The sequence below is a fragment of the Somniosus microcephalus genome, chromosome 19 (genome assembly GCF_052327205.1).
Source record: "Somniosus microcephalus isolate GS21.2 chromosome 19, FLI_Smic_1.0, whole genome shotgun sequence".
NCBI classification, from domain to species: Eukaryota; Metazoa; Chordata; class Chondrichthyes; order Squaliformes; family Somniosidae; genus Somniosus; species Somniosus microcephalus.
The window spans coordinates 2,104,684-2,123,106 of record NC_141005.1 but is presented as its reverse complement, the minus strand read 5'-3'; the positions used below and the strand labels follow the sequence as shown (position 1 = coordinate 2,123,106).

General features: G+C 45.8%; 1 protein-coding gene across 6 annotated transcripts in view; it reads right to left on the bottom strand.

Annotated features, from left to right (window-relative positions):
* Nucleotides 1-18,423, bottom strand: part of scarb1 (scavenger receptor class B, member 1) — a 139,423-nt gene that overhangs the window by 76,996 nt on the left and 44,004 nt on the right. For 5 of the 6 annotated variants that reach the window (XR_015081778.1, XR_015081779.1, XM_086011809.1 and 2 more), the window contains exons 6-8: nt 15,688-15,783; nt 13,354-13,469; nt 8,039-8,205 (exon numbers count right to left, since the gene is read on the bottom strand). Coding sequence is in view for 4 of the 6 variants with exons in the window: in XM_086011809.1 (XP_085867935.1) it covers nt 8,039-8,205; nt 13,354-13,469; nt 15,688-15,783 (379 nt within the window). In the remaining 2 variants the exon portion in view is untranslated. The remainder of the gene's footprint in view (nt 1-8,038; nt 8,206-13,353; nt 13,470-15,687; nt 15,784-18,423) is intronic. The other variant, XM_086011812.1, reaches the window with a different exon arrangement.

Genomic DNA, 18,423 nt, shown 5'->3' with positions numbered 1-18,423 from the left:
TATCGTTGCGGCATCACTCCATACATTTACATATACATGCACTCCAAACCCATCTTGGACTGCTTTGCATATGCCCCATCTGATCCCTATTTCTGAACTATTCTTTACTGTAGTGCTACAGTATTTGCCTCTTCCAGTCCTCTGTGCACTTTATTTCTCCTCTCAAATGTTTCATCCTGGTGCCCCCATCCCCCTGCCAAATTCGTTAAAACCCTTTCCCACAGCACTAGTTAACCTCCCCGTGGGGACATTGGGCCCCACCTTGTTCGGGTGCAACCCGTCCGTCTTGAACAGGTCCCCTCCTGCCCCAGAACTGGTCCTAATCATAGAATGGTAACAGCATGGAAGGTTGTAATTCAGTCCGTCCCGGCTCTCTGCAGGAGCACTTCAGCTAGTCCCACTCCACTGTCCTTTCCCCGGAGCCCTGCAAATATTTTTCCTTCAGGTACTTATCCAATTCCCTTTTGAAAGTCGTGATTGAGTCTACCTCCACCACCCTTTCAGGCAGTGCATTCCAGATCTTAACCACTCGCTGCAGGAAAAAGTTTTCTTGTTGCCTTTGGTTCTTTTGCCAATCACCTTAAATCTGTGTCCTCTGGTTCTCGACCATTCTGCCAACGGGAACAGTTTCTCTCTATCTACTCTATGCAGGGCCCTCATGATTTTGAACACCTCTATCAAATCTCCTCTCAATGGAAAACAACCCCAGTTTCTCCAGTCTATCCACGTAACTGAAGTCCCTCATCCCTGGAATCATTCTCGTAAATATTTTCTGCACTCTCTCTAAGGCTTTCACCTCCTTCCTAAAGTGTGGTGCCCAGAATTGGACACAGTACTCCAGTTGAGGCCGAACTAGTGTTTTAAATAGGTTCATCATAATTTCTGCACTTTTGTGCTCTATACCTCTATCCATGGACTGCAGCAGTTCAAGGCGGCAGCTCACTACCATCTTCTCGAGCACAATTAGGGATGGGCAATAAATGCTGGCCTTGCCAGCTACACCCACATCCCATGAATGAATAAAGAAAACATTCCTCTATTCGTGAAGCCCAGGATCCCGTAATCTTTTTTAACTGCTTTCTCAACCTGCCCTGCCACCTTCAATGATTTGTGCACATATACCCCCAGGTGTCTCAGTTCATGCACCCCCTTTAGGATTGTACCCTTTCGTTTATATTTCCTCTCCTCATTCTTTCTACCAAAATGCATCACTTCGCACTTTTCTGCGTTAACTTTCATCTGCCAAGTGTCCGCCCATTCCACCAGCCTGTCTATGTCTTCCTGAAGTCTATCACTATCCCCCTCACTGTTCACTATACTTCCACGTTTTGTGCCATCTGCAGATTTTGAAATTGCTCCCTGTACACCCACATCCAAGTCATTAATATATATCAAGAAAAGCAGTGGTCCTAGAACCGACCCCTGGGGAACACCACTGTGTACCTTCCTCCGGTCCGAAAAACACCATTCACCACTACTCTGTTTCGTATCCATGTCCCTTTTATTCCATGGGCTTAAACTTCGCTGGCATGCCTATTATGTGGCACTTTGTTGAACGCCTTTCCATGTACACCACGTCAACCACATTGCCCTCATCAACCCTCTCTGTTACCTCATCAAAAAACTCGATCAAGTTGGTTAAACACGATTTGCCTTTAACAAATCCATGCTGACTTTCCTTAATTAATCCACATTTGTCAAAGTGACTGTTAATTTTGTCCCTGATTATTGTTTCTAAAAGCTTCCCCACCACCGAAGTTAAACTGACTGGCCTGTAGCTGCTGGGTGTAACTTAACAGCCTTTTTTGAACAAGGGTGTAACATTTCCAATTCTCCAGTCCTCTGGCACCACCCCCGTTTCTAAGGAGGATTGGACGATTATGGCCAGTACCTCCGCGATTTCTTCCTTCACTTCCCTCAGCGTCCTAGAATGCATCCCATCTGATCTCACCTGCGGCAGCAGCGAGAGCGGCCCTGGGTGGAAACTGAGCGCAGACCGAGGATTTAAGGAGCGGGGAAGAGAGAGAAGTAAAAAGTAATCGAAGTTTGACGTCACCAGAAATCAGATAAGTGATTGAGTATTTCTCTCTTTTTTCCAAACTTAATTTTTGTGGTTTATAGTTTCTAGGGTCTCTGTTGTGTAGCGGGGAGTGCTAGTAAGTATATCATTTGATTGTAGTGTAATTGGTGGTATTGATTTGATTTGATTTAATTTGAATATATTAAAGGGTAAGTCATGGCAGCACAGCTCGGCCCCGTGGCATGCTCCTCCTGCACTATGTGGGAAATCAGGGACACTTCCTGTGTCCCTGACGACCATGTGTGTGGGAAGTATATCCAGCTGCAGCTACTGGCAGACCGCATTGCAGCGCTGGAGCTGCGAATGGATACATACTGGGCCATTCGCGATGCTGAGGACATCGTGGATAGCATGTTTAGGGAGTTGGTCACACCACAGGTAAAGGCTGCACAGGCAGGAAGGGAATGGGTGACCACCAGGCAGAGTAGTAGGCGCAGGCAGGTAGTGCAGGAGTCCCCTGTGGCCATACCCCTCTCAAACAGGTATACCACTTTGGATATTGTTGGGGGAGATGGCTCATCAGGGGAAGGCGGCTCATCAGGGGAAGGCAGCAGTAGCCAACTTCCTGGCACCATGGTTGGTTCTGCTGCACAGGACGGGAGGAAAAAGAGCTATACTGATAGGGGATTCTATTGTAAGGGGAATAGATAGGCGTTTCTGCGGCCGCAAACTAGACTCCAGGATGGTATGTTGCCTCCCTGCTGCAAGGGTCAAAGATGTCTCTGAGCGGCTGCAGGACATTCTGGAGGGGGGAGGGTGAACAGCCAGCTGCCATGGTGCATATAGGTATCAACGATATAGGTAAAAAACGGGATGAGGTCCTAAAAGCTGAATATAGGGAGTTAGGAGGTAAATTAAAAATAAGACCTCAAAAGGTAGTAATCGCAGGATTGCTACCAGTGCCATGTGCTAGTCAGAGTAGAAATAGAAGGATATTTCAGATGAATATGTGGCTAGAGGAATGGTGCAAGGGGGAGGGATTCAAATTCCTCAGACATTGAAACTGGTTCTGGGGGAGGTGGGACCAGCGCAAACTGGACAGTTTGCACCTGCGCAGGACTGGGATCGATGTCCTAGGAGGGGAGTGTTTGCTAGTGCTGTTGGGGAGGGTTTAAACTAAAATGGCAGGGGGTTGGGAACCTATGCAGGGAGAAAGAGGAAAAGGAAGCAAGGATAGAATCAAAAGACAGGAAGGAGAAAAGTAAAAGTGTAAGGCAGAGAAATCAAGTGTATAAATCAAACAGGGCCACAGGAAATAGTAATTCTAATAGGACTAAGAGTGTTAAAAAAACAAGCCTGAAGGCTTTGGCCTAGAAATTCACTATGGCCCCGCCAGCTGGCTAGCGCCCAAAAGTTAGCGCTGGGCGGGAAGCCTATAGCGATCGTCAGATATTCATTGTTAGCGCCCCAATTCGGAAGCGGGCGCTATACCAGGGTGTGCCCGCCTCCGCTTGGTGCGCTGACACTGAATATCAGCGCTCTTGGCGCTGCTGCGCCAGGCGCTGCGCAGCGGCAGGCTGCGGTACTGCAGGCCTCCTCCTTCTCTTAAGGGGGAGCTGCCTGCAATGGGGAGATCGCCGCTGGATAGTGCCGGCAAATGAGCCCGGCACCACGGAGAAGTGCCGGGCTCGCGGAAAGCAGCTGGCAATGCCGCGGGGGGGGGGGGGTGGGGGTGGAGGAGGCCGGGGAAGGAGGTGCGGGCAGGCGGCCGCCGCAATAGCGGCCGGCCGCAACTTCCGCTTTAAAGCGCCCCACTAAGGCAGCAGGACGGCCCCGTTTTCTGGTCGCTGTTTGCGGCCGCTTCGGAGGAGGCGGCCGCAACTAAATATGGGGATGGGCGCGGTTTCGGGGCGGAACCGGGGCACTGCGCACACCGATGACGTCATCGGTGCCGGCGCAGCGCTAACGGCTACTGCCGCCAATACCGCTGCGCTGAATATCTGCGCAAACTCATTTTTGGCGCAAAATCACCCTTTAGGCGTTAACTGGGCGCAAAGCTGGCAGCGCCTTAATGAATTTCTAGGCCTTTGTGTCTTAATGCGAGGAGCATTCGTAATAAGGTGGATGAATTAGCTGCGCAAATAGATGTAAACGGATATGATATAATTGGGATTACGGAGACATGGCTCCAGGGTGACCAAGGCAGCGAATTCAACATCCAGGGGTATTCAATATTCAGGAAGGACAGGCAAAAAGGAAAAGGAGGTGGGGTAGCATTGATGGTTAAAGAGGAGATTAACACAATAGTAAGGAAGGATATTAGCTCTGATGATGTGGAATTGTATGGGTAGAGCTGAGAAATACCATGGGGCAGAAAACGTTAGTAGGAGTTGTATACAGACCCCCAAACAGTAATGCTGAGGTTGGGGATGGCATTAAACAGGAAATTAGAGATGCGTACAATAAGGGCACAGCAGTTATCATGGGTGATTTTAATCTACATATAGATTGGGCTAACAATACTGTGGAGGAGGAATTGCTAGAGTGTATACAGGATGGTTTCCTGGACCAATATGTCGAAGAACCAACTAGAGATCAGGCCATCTTAGACTGGGTATTATGTAATGAGAAAGGATTGATTAGCAATCTTATTGTGCGAGGCCTCTTGGGGAGGAGTGATCATAAGGAGATAGAATTCATTAAGATGCAGAGTGAAGTAGTTGACTCAGAGACGAGGGTTCTGAATTTAAATAAAGGAAACTATGATGGTATGAGGTGAGAGTTGGCTAGGATGGATTGGGGAACGTTATTTAAAGGGTTGACAGTGGATAGGCAATGGCAAACATTTAAAGACCGCATGGATGAACTACAGAATTTGTTTATTCCTGTCTGGCATAAAATAAAAAAGGTGGCGCAACCGTGGCTAACAAGGGAAATTAGGGATAGCATAAGATCCAAGGAGAGGACATATAAATTGGCCAGAAAAAGCAACAAACCTGAGGATTGGGAGCAGTTTAAGATTCGGCAAAGGAGGACAAAAGGATTAATTAAGAGGGGGAAAATAGAGTATGAAAGTAAGCTTGCAGGGAACATAAAAAGTGACTGTAAAAGCTTCTATAGATATGTGAAGAGAAAAAGATTGGTGAAGTCAAGCGTAGGTCCCTTGCAGTCAGAATCAGGGGAATTTATAATGGGGAACAAAGAAATGGCTGACCAATTAAATACATACTTTGGTTCTGTCTTCACAAAGGAGGACACAAATAACCTCCCAGAGATGTCAGAGAACATAGGGTCTAATGAGAGGGAGGAATTGAATGTAATCAGTATTTGTAGGGAAATGGGGTTAGGGAAATTGACGGGATTGAAAGCCGATAAATCCCCAGGCCTGATAATCTACATCCTAGGGTACTTAAGGAAGTGGCCCTAGAAATAGTAGATGCATTGCTAGTCATCTTCCAAAATTCTATAGACTCTGGCACAGTTCCCATGGATTGGAGGGTAGGTAATGTAACCCCACTATTTAAAAAAGGTGGCAGAGAGCAAACGGGGAATTATAGACCGGTAAGCCTGACATCGGTAGTGGGGAAAAGGCTAGAGTCCATTATAAAAGATGTAATAGCAGAGCACTTGGAAAACAGTGACAGGATCGGACAAGGTCAACATGGATTTACAAAAGGTAAATTGTGCTCGACTAGTCTACTGGAATTTTTTGAGGATGTAACTGGTAGAATAGATAAGGGAGAACCAGTGGATGTGGTGTATTTGGACTTTCAGAATGCTTTTGAAAAGGTCCCATAAGAGATTAGCGTGTAAAGTTAAAGCACATGGGATTGGGGGGTAAGGTACTGGCTTGGATAGAGAACTGGTTGGCAGACAGGGAGCAAAGAGTTGGAATAAATGGGTCTTTTTCCAAGTGGCAGGCAGTGACTAGTGGGGTACTGCAGGGATAGGTGCTAGGACCCCACCTATTCACAATATATATTAATGATCTAGACGAGGGAACTGGATGTAATATCTCCAAGTTTGCAGACGACACAAAGCTAGGTGGGCGTGTGTGCTGTGAGGAGGATGCCGAGAAACTCCAGTATGATTTGGACAGGTTGGGTGATTGGGCAGATGCAGTATAATGTGGATAAATGCGAGGTTATCCACTTTGGTGGCAAAAACAGAAAGGCAGATTATTATCTGAACGGAAATAGATTGGGAGAAGGGGAAGTGCAGCGAGACCTGGGTGTCCTTGTGCACCAGTCGCTGAAGGTAAGCATGCAGGTGCAGCAGGCGGTTAAGAAGGCAAATGGTATGTTGGCCTTCATAGCAAGATGATTCGAGTACAGGAGCAAGGATGTCTTGCTGCAGTTGTACAGGGCCTTGGTGAGACCACATCTTGAGTATTGTGTGCAGTTTTGGTCACCTTATCTGAGGAAGGATGTTCTTGCCATGGAGGGAGTGCAGCGAAGATTCACCAGACTGATACCTGGAATGGCAAGAATGATGTATGAGGAGAGATTGGGTCGATTGGGCTTATATTCGCTGGAGTTTAAGAAGAATGAGAGGGGATCTCATTGAAACTTATAAAATTCTAACAGGACTAGACAGAATAGATGCCGAAGGATGTTCCCGATGGTGGGGGAGTCCAGAACCAGGGGTCACAGTCCAAGGATAAGGGGTAAGCCATTTAGGACAGAGATGGAGGAGGAATTTCTTCACCCAGAGAGTGGTGAACTTGTAGAATTCTCTACCACAAAAGGCAGCTGAGGCCAATTCATTAAATATATTCAAGAAGGAGTTAGATATATTTCTTAAAGCTAAAGGGAATCAAGGGATATGGGGAAAAAGCAGGGACAGAGTACTGAATTTGGATGATCAGCCATGATCTCATTAAATGGCGGAGCAGGCTCGAGGGGCCGAATGGCCTACTCCTACTCCTATCTTCTATGTTTCTATGTATGTTTCTTGTGGTTTATCTACTTTAAGTACAGCCAGCCTTTCTAGTACCTCCTCTATCAATTTTTATCTCATCCAGTATCTCCTCTACCTCCTCCTTCACTATGACAGAATTTTCTTCCTTGGTGAAGACAGATGCAATGTACTCATTTAGCACATCAGCCATAACCTCTGCCTCCATGCGTAGGACTCCTTTTTGGTCCCTAATCGGCCCCACCCCTCCTCTTACTACCCGTTTACTATTTATATGCCTATAGAAGACTTTTGGATTACCTTTCATGTTGGCTGCCATTCTATTCTGATACTCTCTCTTTGCCCCTCTTATTTTCTTTTACACTTCTCCTCTGAACTTATATTTAGCCCGATTCTCAGATGATTCTCGACCTGACATTTGTCATATGCCCCCTTTTTCTGCTTCATCTTACTCTCTATCTCCTTCATCATCCAGAGAGCTCTGGCTTTAGTTGCCCTACCTTTCTTCCTAGTGGGAATGTGCCTCGACTGTACCCAAACTATTTCCTCTTTAAAAGGCAGCCCATTGTTCCATTACAGTTTTGCCTGCCAATCTTTGATTCCAAATACACGGGCCAGATCTGTTCTCATCCTACTGAAATTGGCCTTTCTCCAAATATGTATTTTTACTGTAGATTGCTCCCTATCCTTTTCCATAGCTAATCTAAACCTTATGATACTATGATCACTATTCCCTAAATGTTCACCTACTGACACTTGCTCCACCTCATTTCCCAGAACCAGATCCAGCAATGCCTCCTTCCTCGTAATGCCCCAGGATTCTGAAGCCCTCCACCCTGCACCATTTCTGGAGCCACACATTAACCTGCTTTAACTTGCTGCGCCTATACTCATTGACATGTGGCACTGGGAGCAATCCAGAGATTATCACCTTTTAGGTCCTGCTCTTTAATTTCCTCCCTAGCTCCTGAAGCTTGGTCTGTACGGACATAATGACTAATGCACATTAAAAGTAAGCATTGGGGTAAAGCAGTTTGGAAGGTCAAAGACAAATAAATTCAAACTTTTTTTTGTAGAGTGTATAGAAGCTCAGATACTCACTGTGTCGGCACGTGCTGACGTTCAGCACCCCCGACTGTCTGCACGGACAGAAGCCTTCGTTGGGGGGATACACCGTTCCATTCGCAAACATGGTCTTTGGGGCAACATAGCGGTAAGAAGGTAACCCAAAGGTCCAACCAGATTGCTGAAACACTAGTTCCAATGTTCTGTTTATTAAAAAAAAGGCATCTTAATACTATTGCTACAAAATTTCTTTCTATAATCAGAGTAAAGTTTCCTTTCGAAATGGCTCTGTGGAAACTGTCAACAGGACAAAGGGCAGATGCATAGAAAGATCCAACACCAACAGCCCCTTTAATATCCCACCCAGTCTAATCCCACTCTCCCTCCCCGTACCCTGGGCGGAACTGGAGTGGCAGCGGGAGCAGAATAAAGAGCGCGGCGAGAGGAGGGGTGAGAGCAGAGCCAGCGGGGGGAAGAGCAGGGAGGCTCCGATTCGATAACAAAAAAATTAAAGTGTGATGTCACAGGTAAGCAGGTAGGTAACTGGTGGTGAGTATTTATTTTCTCTTAGGACTAAGGGCTAAATTACAGTAAAGCCCTATAGCATATAAACTAAATTTATAATTAACTAAACTTATTTTAATAAATTAAACAAGGTTATTACCTAGTTTACCTAGATTAAAAACTATAAATGGACAATTGATTGATATTTACGTAATTAATTAAATAAAATACAACAGAGACGGCAGGGCAGGCGATGTGTTGCAGCTGCAGCATGTGGGAGCTGGTGGACACCAGTCTGATCCACAGCAACCACACCTGCAGTAAGTGTCTGCAGCTCGAGGAACTTTGGCTCAGAGTTAATGAGCTGGAGTCCAGGTTTCGGACACTGCGATACATCAGGGAGGGAGAAAGTTACCTGGACACTTTGGTCCAGGAGGCTGTCACATCCTTAGGTTAAATACTTCAGATTTGGCCTGTGGTCAAGGACAGGGGTGTGCGACTGCAAGTGAGGCAGGTATAGGTATCCAGGAGGTAGCATTGGAGGAGCCTCAGCCCTTGAACTTGTCCAATAGTTACGAGGTTCTTGCAACCTGTATGGACAAGAGCAGGGACTGCAGGCAGGATGAGCAAACTCACCACGGCACCATGGTACAGGGGGTCATTCAAGTGAGGGGTGTAAAAAGGAATGTCGTAGTGGTAGGAGACAGTATAGTTAGGGGGATAGATACTGTTCTCTGCAGCCGAGAGCGTGAGTCCCGAAGGCTGTGTTGCCTGCCCGGTGCCAGGGTTAAGCACATCTCCTCGGGGCTGGAGAGGAACTTGGAGTGGGAGGGGAAGGATCCAGTGGTCATGGTCCACATAGGAACCAACGACATAGGTAAGACTAAGAAAGAGGTTCTGCTGAGGGAGTATGAGCAGCTAGGGTCTGAATTAAAAATCAGAACCACAAAAGGTAATAATTTCTGGATTACTACCTGAGCCACGAGCAAATTGGTATAGGGTCAATAAGATCAGAGAGTTAAATGCGTGGCTCAAGGATTGGTGTGGGAGAATGGCAGCACGGTGGCATAGTGGTTAGCACTGTTGCCTCACAGCGCCAGGGACCCGGGTTCGAATCTGGCCTCGGGTGACTGTCTGTGTGGAGTTTGCACATTCTCCCAGTGTTTGCGTGGGTTTCCTCCAGGTGCTCCGGTTTCCTCCCACAGTCCAAAGATGTGCGGGTTAGGTTGATTGGCTATGATAAATTGACCCTTCGTGTTAGGGGGATTAAATACGTGGGGTTACGGGGATAGGGTGGGATATGTGTCGGTGCAGGCTCGATGGGCCGAAATGGCCTCTATCTGTACTGTGGGGTTTCTGTGATTCTGTGAAATGGGTTTCGATTCATGGGGCACTAGCACCAGTACTGGGGAAAGAGGGAGCTGTTCCGTTGGGACGGCCTTCACCTGAATCATGCTGGGACCAGATAGGGCTTTAAACTAAATAGTGGAGGGGGAGGGTTCAGGTGAGGGGAAATTTAGAAAGTTAGAGAGAAAGAACAGTGCAATAGTGCAGGGTAGCGATATGGACAATGAAAACCAGAGTGTGACAGGAAGGGACAGAGCGTACAAACATAAGAGTGCACCAGCAAATAGGGTCAGAGTAGGGAAAAATGATAAAAAGACAAAATTAAAAGCTCTTTATCTGAATGCACGCAGCATTCATAACAAGATAGATAAATTGACAGCACAAATAGAAATAAATGGGTATGATCTAATAGCCATCACAGAGACATGGTTGCAACGTGACCAAGGCTGGGAACTGAATATCCAGGGGTATTTGACATTTCAGAAGGATAGGCAGAAAGGAAAAGGGGGTGGGGTAGCTCTGTTAATAAAGGATGAGATCAGTACAATAGTGAGTAATGATCTTGGCTCAGAAGTTGCAGATGTAGAATCAATTTGGGTGGAGGTAAGAAATAGTAAGGGAAAGGAGGCACTGGTGGGAGTAGTCTATAGGCCCCCTAACAGTAGCTACACTATAGGACAGAGTATAAATCAAGACATAAAGGGGGCTTGTAAGAAAGGTACTGCAATAATCATGGGCGATTTTAATCTTCATATAGATTAGACAAATCAAATTGGCAAAAAGCAGCCTCAAGGACGAGTTCATAGAGTGTATTCGGGACAGTCTCTTGGAATAATACGTTGTGGAACCGACCAGTGAACAGGCTATATTAGATCTGGTAATGTGTGATGTAACAGGATTAATTAATGATCTCATAGTAAAGGATCCTCTAGGGAAGAATGATCATAACATGATAGAATTCAGCATTCAGTTTGAAGGTGAGAAACTTGGGTCTGAAATTAGAGTATTAAACTTAAATAAAGGCAATTACAAAGGTATGAGGAGAGAGTTGGCTAAAGTGGACTGGGAAAATAGATTAGAAGCTAAGATGGTAGAAAAGCAGTGGCAGACATTTAAAGAGATATTTCATGACTCTCAACAAAGATATATTTCAGTGAGAAAAAAAGACTCAAAGAGAAGGATGAACCAACCATGGCTGACCAAGGAAGTTAAGGATGGTATCAAATTGAAAGAAAAGGCATACAATGTTGCAAAGATTAGTGGTAGGCCAGAAGATTAGGAAAATTTTAGAAACCAGTAAAGGATGACTAAAAAATGAGGGAGAAAATAGTTAGAGAGCAAACTAGCAGTAGGAGCTTCTACAAGTATATAAAAAGGAAGAGAGTAGCTAAAATAAACTGACGAGACTGGGGAAATAATGGGAAACAAAGAAATGGCAGACGCATTGAACAAATATTTTGTATCTGTCTTCACAGTAGAGGACAAGAAAAACATCCCAGTAATAGTAGAAAATCATGGGGCAAAAGGGAAGGAGGAACTTAAAACAATCACTATCACTAGAGAAAAAGTGCTAGGCAAACTTATGGGTCTAAAGGCTGACAAGTACCCTGGGCCTGATGGCCTGCATCCTAGGGTCTTAAAAGAAATGGCTGCAGAGATAGTGGATGTATTGGTTGTAATCTTCCAAAATTCCCTTGACTCTGGAAAAGTCCCTGCGATTGGAAAACCGCAAATGTAACGCGCTCATTCAAAAAAGGAGGGAGCCAGAAAGCAAGACGCTCTAGACCAGTTAGCCTAACATCTGTCATTGGCAAAATGCTCGAATCCATTATTAAGGAAGTAGTAGCAGGGCATTTAGAAAATCATAATAAAACCATGTTGGCTCTGTTTGATTGTATGAAAGGGAAATCGTGTTTGACAAATCTATTAGAGTTCTTTGAGGAGGTAACGAGCAGGGTGGATAAAGGGGAACCAATAGATGTAGTGTATTTGGATTTCCAAAAGGCATTCGACATGGTGCCACATAAAAGGTTACTGCCAAAGATAAGCGCTCATAGTGTTGGGGGTAATATATTAGATTGGATAGAGGATTGGCTAACTAACAGTCAGGATAAATGGGTCATTTTCAGGATGGCAATCTGTAACTAGTGGGGTGCCACAGGGATCAGTGCTGGGGCCTCAACTATTTTCAATCTATATTAATGACTTGGATGAAGGAAGTGAGTTTATTGTAGCCAAATTTGCGGATGATACAAAGATAGGTGGGAAAGCAAATTGTGAGGAGGACATAGAGAGTCTACAAAGGGATATAGATAGGTTAAGTGAGTGGGCAAGAATTTGGCAGATGGAGTATAATGTGGGAAAATGTGAAGTTATCCACTTTGGTAGGTAGAATAGAAAAATATTTAAATGGAGAAAGACTACAGAATGCAGCGGTACAGAGCGATTTGGATGTTCTCATACATGAAATTAAATAAGTTAACATGCAGGTGCAGCAAGTAATTAGGAAGACAAAGGGAATGTTGGCCTTTATTTCAAGGGGGATAGAGTATAAAAGTCTTGCTACAACGGTATAGGGCACTGGTGAGACCGCACCTGGAGTACTGCGTACAGTTTTGGTCCCCTTATTTAAGGAGGGCTATACTTGCATTGGAGGCAGTTCAGAGTAGGTTCACTAGGTTGATTCCTGGGATGGAAGGGTTGGCTTATGAGGAAAGGTTGGGCCTATACACATTGGAGTTTAGAAGAATTAGAGGTGATCTTATTGAAACATAAGATTCTGAGGGGGTTGGACAGGGTAGATGCTGAGAGGATGTTTCCTCTCATCAGGGAATCTAGAACTAGGGGGCATAGTTTCAGAATAAGGAGTCGCCCATTTAAGACGGAGACGAGGAGGAATTTCTTCTCTCACAGGGTCGTGAATCTTTGAAATTCTTTACCCCAGAGAGCTGTGGAGGCGGAGTCATTGAATATATTCAAGGCTGAGACACAGATTTCTGAGCAACAGGGGAATCAAGGGTTATGGGGAGTGGGCAGGAAAGTGGAGTGGAGGCCAAAATCGGATCAGCCGTGATCTCATTAAATGGCAGAGCAGGCTCGAGGGGCCGAATGGCCTGCTCCTGCTTCTTATGTTCTAATATCCCACCCAGTCTTATCCCACTCTCCCTCTCACTGCCCATTCCCTTTATTTACCAAGCCTGAGGTAACAATGCACCATACATGCACTAGGAGCCTTCAAATATGGCAAGTTTCCCACTTAAATACCTATTGTGCCAGCAGTAATTTTAACCAACACATCTTCAGCACAATAACAGAAGCAACTTCCTCTGAATAGGATGCAACAATCAGGTGGGACAGAACTCTTGAGCATTCCATCCGAGCCCGTTATCAGTCTTATATTTGTTTCACCAAAGTGGCTTTCGCACAGAGCCAAGCCTGATGCAAGATATTTCGCTAAAAGATTTTTCTGAGAGTTAGATCAGTCAGTAATTGTCTCCTACCTGCAGGAGTCTGGGCTGTAAAAGGTTAACGTGTCCATTGGAGTCATGAACGGAGGCCACATTTCACCTGCTGTGCCATTTATCATGTTGCATTGCTCTGAATGCCAGTAGTTTACCTGGATATAGAGGGAAAGAGATAAAGTCAAACAGTATCATGCACAACACTTCTTGGATATTAGGCTGCACAGTTCTCATCCCCTGCTCTATACCAATGAGCAAGATGGTTTAACACAGTTCAGTAAACACTGCACATCGCTCAACCTAATGTGGAGACACTGTCTGAGTGTCCCCTCATTAACCAGACGATCCAAGGCTGGAAAACTCAACCCAGCCAGCGTGCAATGGTCAACTCAGACTGATAGACCAGCATTACTGGCCCACCAACTTAATTACTCTAAATTATTGAGCAGCAATGTTTTATTTCATTAAATTGGCACAATTATGGAATGGGGAAGGGAAGGATGATGATTGTGCACTCCCACAAGTCATCATAAAACCACATAGAGCCTTTTAGAAACAATTCAACTGCTTGTGACCTTGAAAAAGAGAGGGGCGGTCGAGGGCACGAGGGCCAGGGGACCAAGGGCGAGAGTGAGGGGGGGGGGGGGGGGGAGAAAGAGGCTTATCTCCTCAAAGCAGAAGGATAAAAACCCACCCTGTCCCTCTTGTGGGCTAACTTACTTGTTTTTGACATTTCTAGGCAACTTCTAATGGCAAAAATTGATGCCTCACACCTTAACTTCCAGCTCAGGTCCAGACCTCAGACATCTCGGGCAGGATTTTGATACTGGAGGCGTGTAGGAGGCGGGACTACAACTTTTGGGGTTGTAGTCCCGCCTCCATCGAGTTCTGGCCAACCCACATGATTTTCACTTGATTGACCTTGTCGAGCTCGCCCAGCGGACTCAGCAGGCCAATTAAGGGCCACCCGGCAACAGGTGATGTCACAGATTGACATTTCATCTCTCAAGAGCTTTTGACAGATGAAATATCAGCGTTGACAGCTCTTTGAAGCTGTCAAACACTGAATCTGTACACAAAGTTAATTCCTTCCTCTCAGGCTGATTTAGAGATCTCTCCAGAACAGAACGCTGAATGCTGCAACTTTTGACAGCTTGCGGCCATTCTGCTTTCTGTGCTGGTGAGATGAGGGACTCCCGAGACCTGAAGGAAGGAAAGCTGTAAAAGGTAAGTAAAACTTCTTTAAACACTTTACACACACCAAACGCACTTACCTCTGCACTCATGCACCCATCACTCACCTGAACACCGGACATCTCGAACCCTCCAAGCCCTTCAGCCCGATGGTCCGCCTCGCTAACTTGGCGTAGTTTGAAGCCGTCGGGAATCCCACACTTCAGGAATAAAAATAGGGATTAGGCTAAAAACTGCCTGTTAACAGGCAGTTAATTGGTACTAATCCCCTTCCCGCCTCGGGGAGGCAGCTCCCAGCACAGGTCGGGTACCCGCCTCCTTTGAAACTGGCATGGAGGTGGGTTGGGGGCGGGATGGGTTCGTGCCCCCCGATTGAGATTTTAACCCCCCACACGCCTCCAATTCCACCCCCACGGCCCAATGAAAATCCTGCCCGTAATCTCACGTGATCCTGGTTGAAACGTGACTCACTGCCCAAGTGTCTCGCTTTTCCTTTTCTGTGTTCCCAGCAACTGTGAGGGGTATCCTCCACACTTCCCACGTGCAGGGATTTGCCAAGTAGGCATCTAAACTGACACTCTGTTCTCTATCAAGAGAATACCCTCAGGTACTTCTCATTGGGCTCAGGAACAACATTATCCCCAATACATGTGAGGATATCAGAGACAAGAACAAATTACTTGATGTCCCCAATTGGTATAGGCAGTTGTCTCATCAACGTATCAACCCTCCCCCATCTCAGTCACTGCAGCCAATGTTTTTTTTTAAACCCTGTCCAAAGTCACATTGCTTGAAAACTCATTCTCAAAACAAAAAATATCCTGAAACGTGACACTTGGGATGTATTCCCGGGAGATAAAAGAGATTAAGGTGTCAGCCAATTGGGGTGGAGTGGACAGAGTAAATAAAACAACAAATAATTACAATCTTAGATTTTAACCTAAGCTGATTAAAAGCAAATCTAGAAAATAAAGTCTTCACATGAAGCAATGAGCATGTGGAACACACTGCCCAGGATTAATTCAGATGTTCAAAGAGAAAGTATTTACTTTATTGGGAAGTTTTTGAAGGGATATGGTGACAGAGCAGGAATTGGATTGAAAAGACAAATGCTGCTGTGCCTAACACAATGATACAGCAATCTTAGCCTGAGCAAATACTGGTTTCTAATTCTCAAACCTCTTTAACACCATTCCAATTATCCACTAGATGAACTTTGGTAATATTATTGACTCCTGTATGAACCGTGAATAACCCAGTGTCCGAGTTGTTCATCTGTAAAGAAATGGGAAAATCTGCATCAACTACCACTTCCTTAAGCAATATAAAGATCTACAATTTGATTATCCAAGATTCATAGTTACATAGAAATTACAAGGTGTTGGTGTTCATCCTCCACCGGAGCAGTAATCCTGGTCCCACATCCTTTCATTTTTCCTTCCTTCAACCACTGATCTAACCTATTCTTAAAAGTTTAGGTGGTCTCTGCTTCAATCTACCACCAATTCTGGTAGCGCATTCCACAGCCTCACAACCCTCTGTGTAAACAAACTTTCTCCTAATCTCTATCACAGAATCACAGAAACCCCACAGTGCAGATAGAGGCCATTTCGGCCCATCGAGCCTGCACCGACACATATCCCACCCGATCCCCGTAACCCCTACGCCAACACATATCCCACCCTATCTCCGTAACCCCACACATTTTAATCCCCCTAACACTAAGGGTTAATTTATCATAGCCAATCAACCTAACCTGCACATCTTTGGACTGTGGGAGGAAACCGGAGCACCCGGAGGAAACCCACGCAAACACGGGGAGAATGTGCAAACTCCACACAGACAGTCGCCCGAGGCCGGATTCGAACCCGGGACTCTGGCGCTGTGAGGCAACAGTGCTAACCACTATGCCACCGTGCATGTAATCTTATCTAGAGTTGGAAAGATATTGGAATATTTACTCAAAGATGTAACAGAAAAACATCTAGAAACCAAATATATAATAAAAAAGAATCATCAGCACAGATTTCAAACGGGAAGTTCATGCTTGACCAACCTTAGTGAATTATTTTTTTTTCGCTTATGGGATCTGGGCGTCACTGGCAAGGCCAGCATTTATTGCCCATCCCTAGTTGCCCTTGAGAAGGTGGTGGTGAGCTACCTTCTTAAACCGCTGCAGTCCGTGTGGTGAAGGTACTCCCACAGTGTTGTTAAGTAGGGAGTTCCAGGATTTTGACCCAGCGACAATGAAGGATCGGCGATATACTTCGAAGTCAGGATGATGTGTGACTTGGAGGTGGTGGTGTTCCCATACGCCTGCTGCCCTTGGCCTTCTAGGTGGTAGAGGTCGCGGGTTTGGGAGGTGCTGTTGAAGAAGCCTTGGCGAGTTGCTGCAGTGCATCTTGTAGATGGTACTCACTGCAGCCACAGTGTGCCGGTGGTGGAGGGAATGAATATTTAAAGAAGTAACACGGATTAGACAAGGGCAATGTGGTGGATGTGATGTACATGGACTTTCAAAAGGCCTTTGATAAGGAACCACATAGTAGACTCAAAATTAAGGTCAGAACATGTTGGCGGGGGGGGGGGGTGGGTGGGAAGAAAAAAAGACTTGCATTTATATAGTGCCTTTCACGACCTCAGGATGTCCCAAAGCGCTTTACAGCCAATGAAGTACTTTTTGAAGCGTAGACACTGTTTTAATGTAGGAATCAGAGGACAAGAAACAGAATGGATAGTAAGGTAGCAAAATATTGCGGATGCTGGAAATCCGAAATAACAGAAAACACTTGAAAAACTCAGCAGGCCAGGGCAACATCTGTGGAGATGACCTTTCGTCAGAACTGGAAAAAAGCAGGAAATGGAAAGCAGGTTTAGGGGCTGGGCAACCCTGCCCCTCCCTCCCAGAACCACGATAGAGTTCCCCTTGTCCTCACCTTTCACCCCACCAGCCTCCACATTCAACGGATCATTCTCCGCCATCTCCAGCATGATCCTACCGCCAAACGCATCTTCCCCTCACCTCCGCTTTCAGCATTCCGTAGGGACCGCTCCCTCCGTGACACCCTAGTCCACTCCTCAAGGCACCTTCCCGTGCAAGCGCAGGAGGTGCAACACATGCCCTTAAACCTCCCCCCTCCCGACTGTCCAGGGCCCCAAACATCCCTTCCAGGTGAAACAGCGATTTACTTGTACTTCTTGCAATTTAGTATACTGTATTTGCTGGTCACGATGTGGTCTCCTCTACATTGGGGAGACCAAGTGCAGATTGAGTGACCGCTTGCACTGTTCCAGGGAAGCTCAGAGTAAGCTCGAGGAACAGCACCTCAGCTTTCCATTAGGGCAGTCTCTCAGTCTCTTTTTTTATCCACACTTTTGTTTGGCCTTTCTTCTTCCCTCCCACATGGCAGCTGTCCTTCATTCTGCCAGCACAATTCACACTTCATCTAGAGCCATCCTTTGTTTCTTAACCTGTCCCATTACCACCTCCTCTCGCCTTGAATACCTCTTAATGTCTCAAAATCTCTCCTGCTTTCTATCCTATCACTGACATTCCTTTTGTTCTTTCATCCCCTACCCCCTTTCCCAGCCCCTAAACTTGCTTTCCATTTCCTGCTTTTTTCCAGTTCTGATGAAGGGTCCCAGACCTGAAACGTTGACTGTTTCTCTCTCCACGGATACTGCCTGGCCTGCTGAGTTTTTCCAGCATTTTCTGTTGTTAGAATGGATAGTAAACTGGGTACAAAACAGAGAGTAGGGATTAAGGGTATTTACCCAGGCTGGAGAAAGGAAAGAAGTATTGCTCCACAGGGATTGGTGCTGGGACCACAGTTATTCACCATTTACATAGAATCACAGAGCACAAAACAAGACCATTCAGCCCATCGTGCCTGTGCCAGCTCTTTGAAAGAGCTA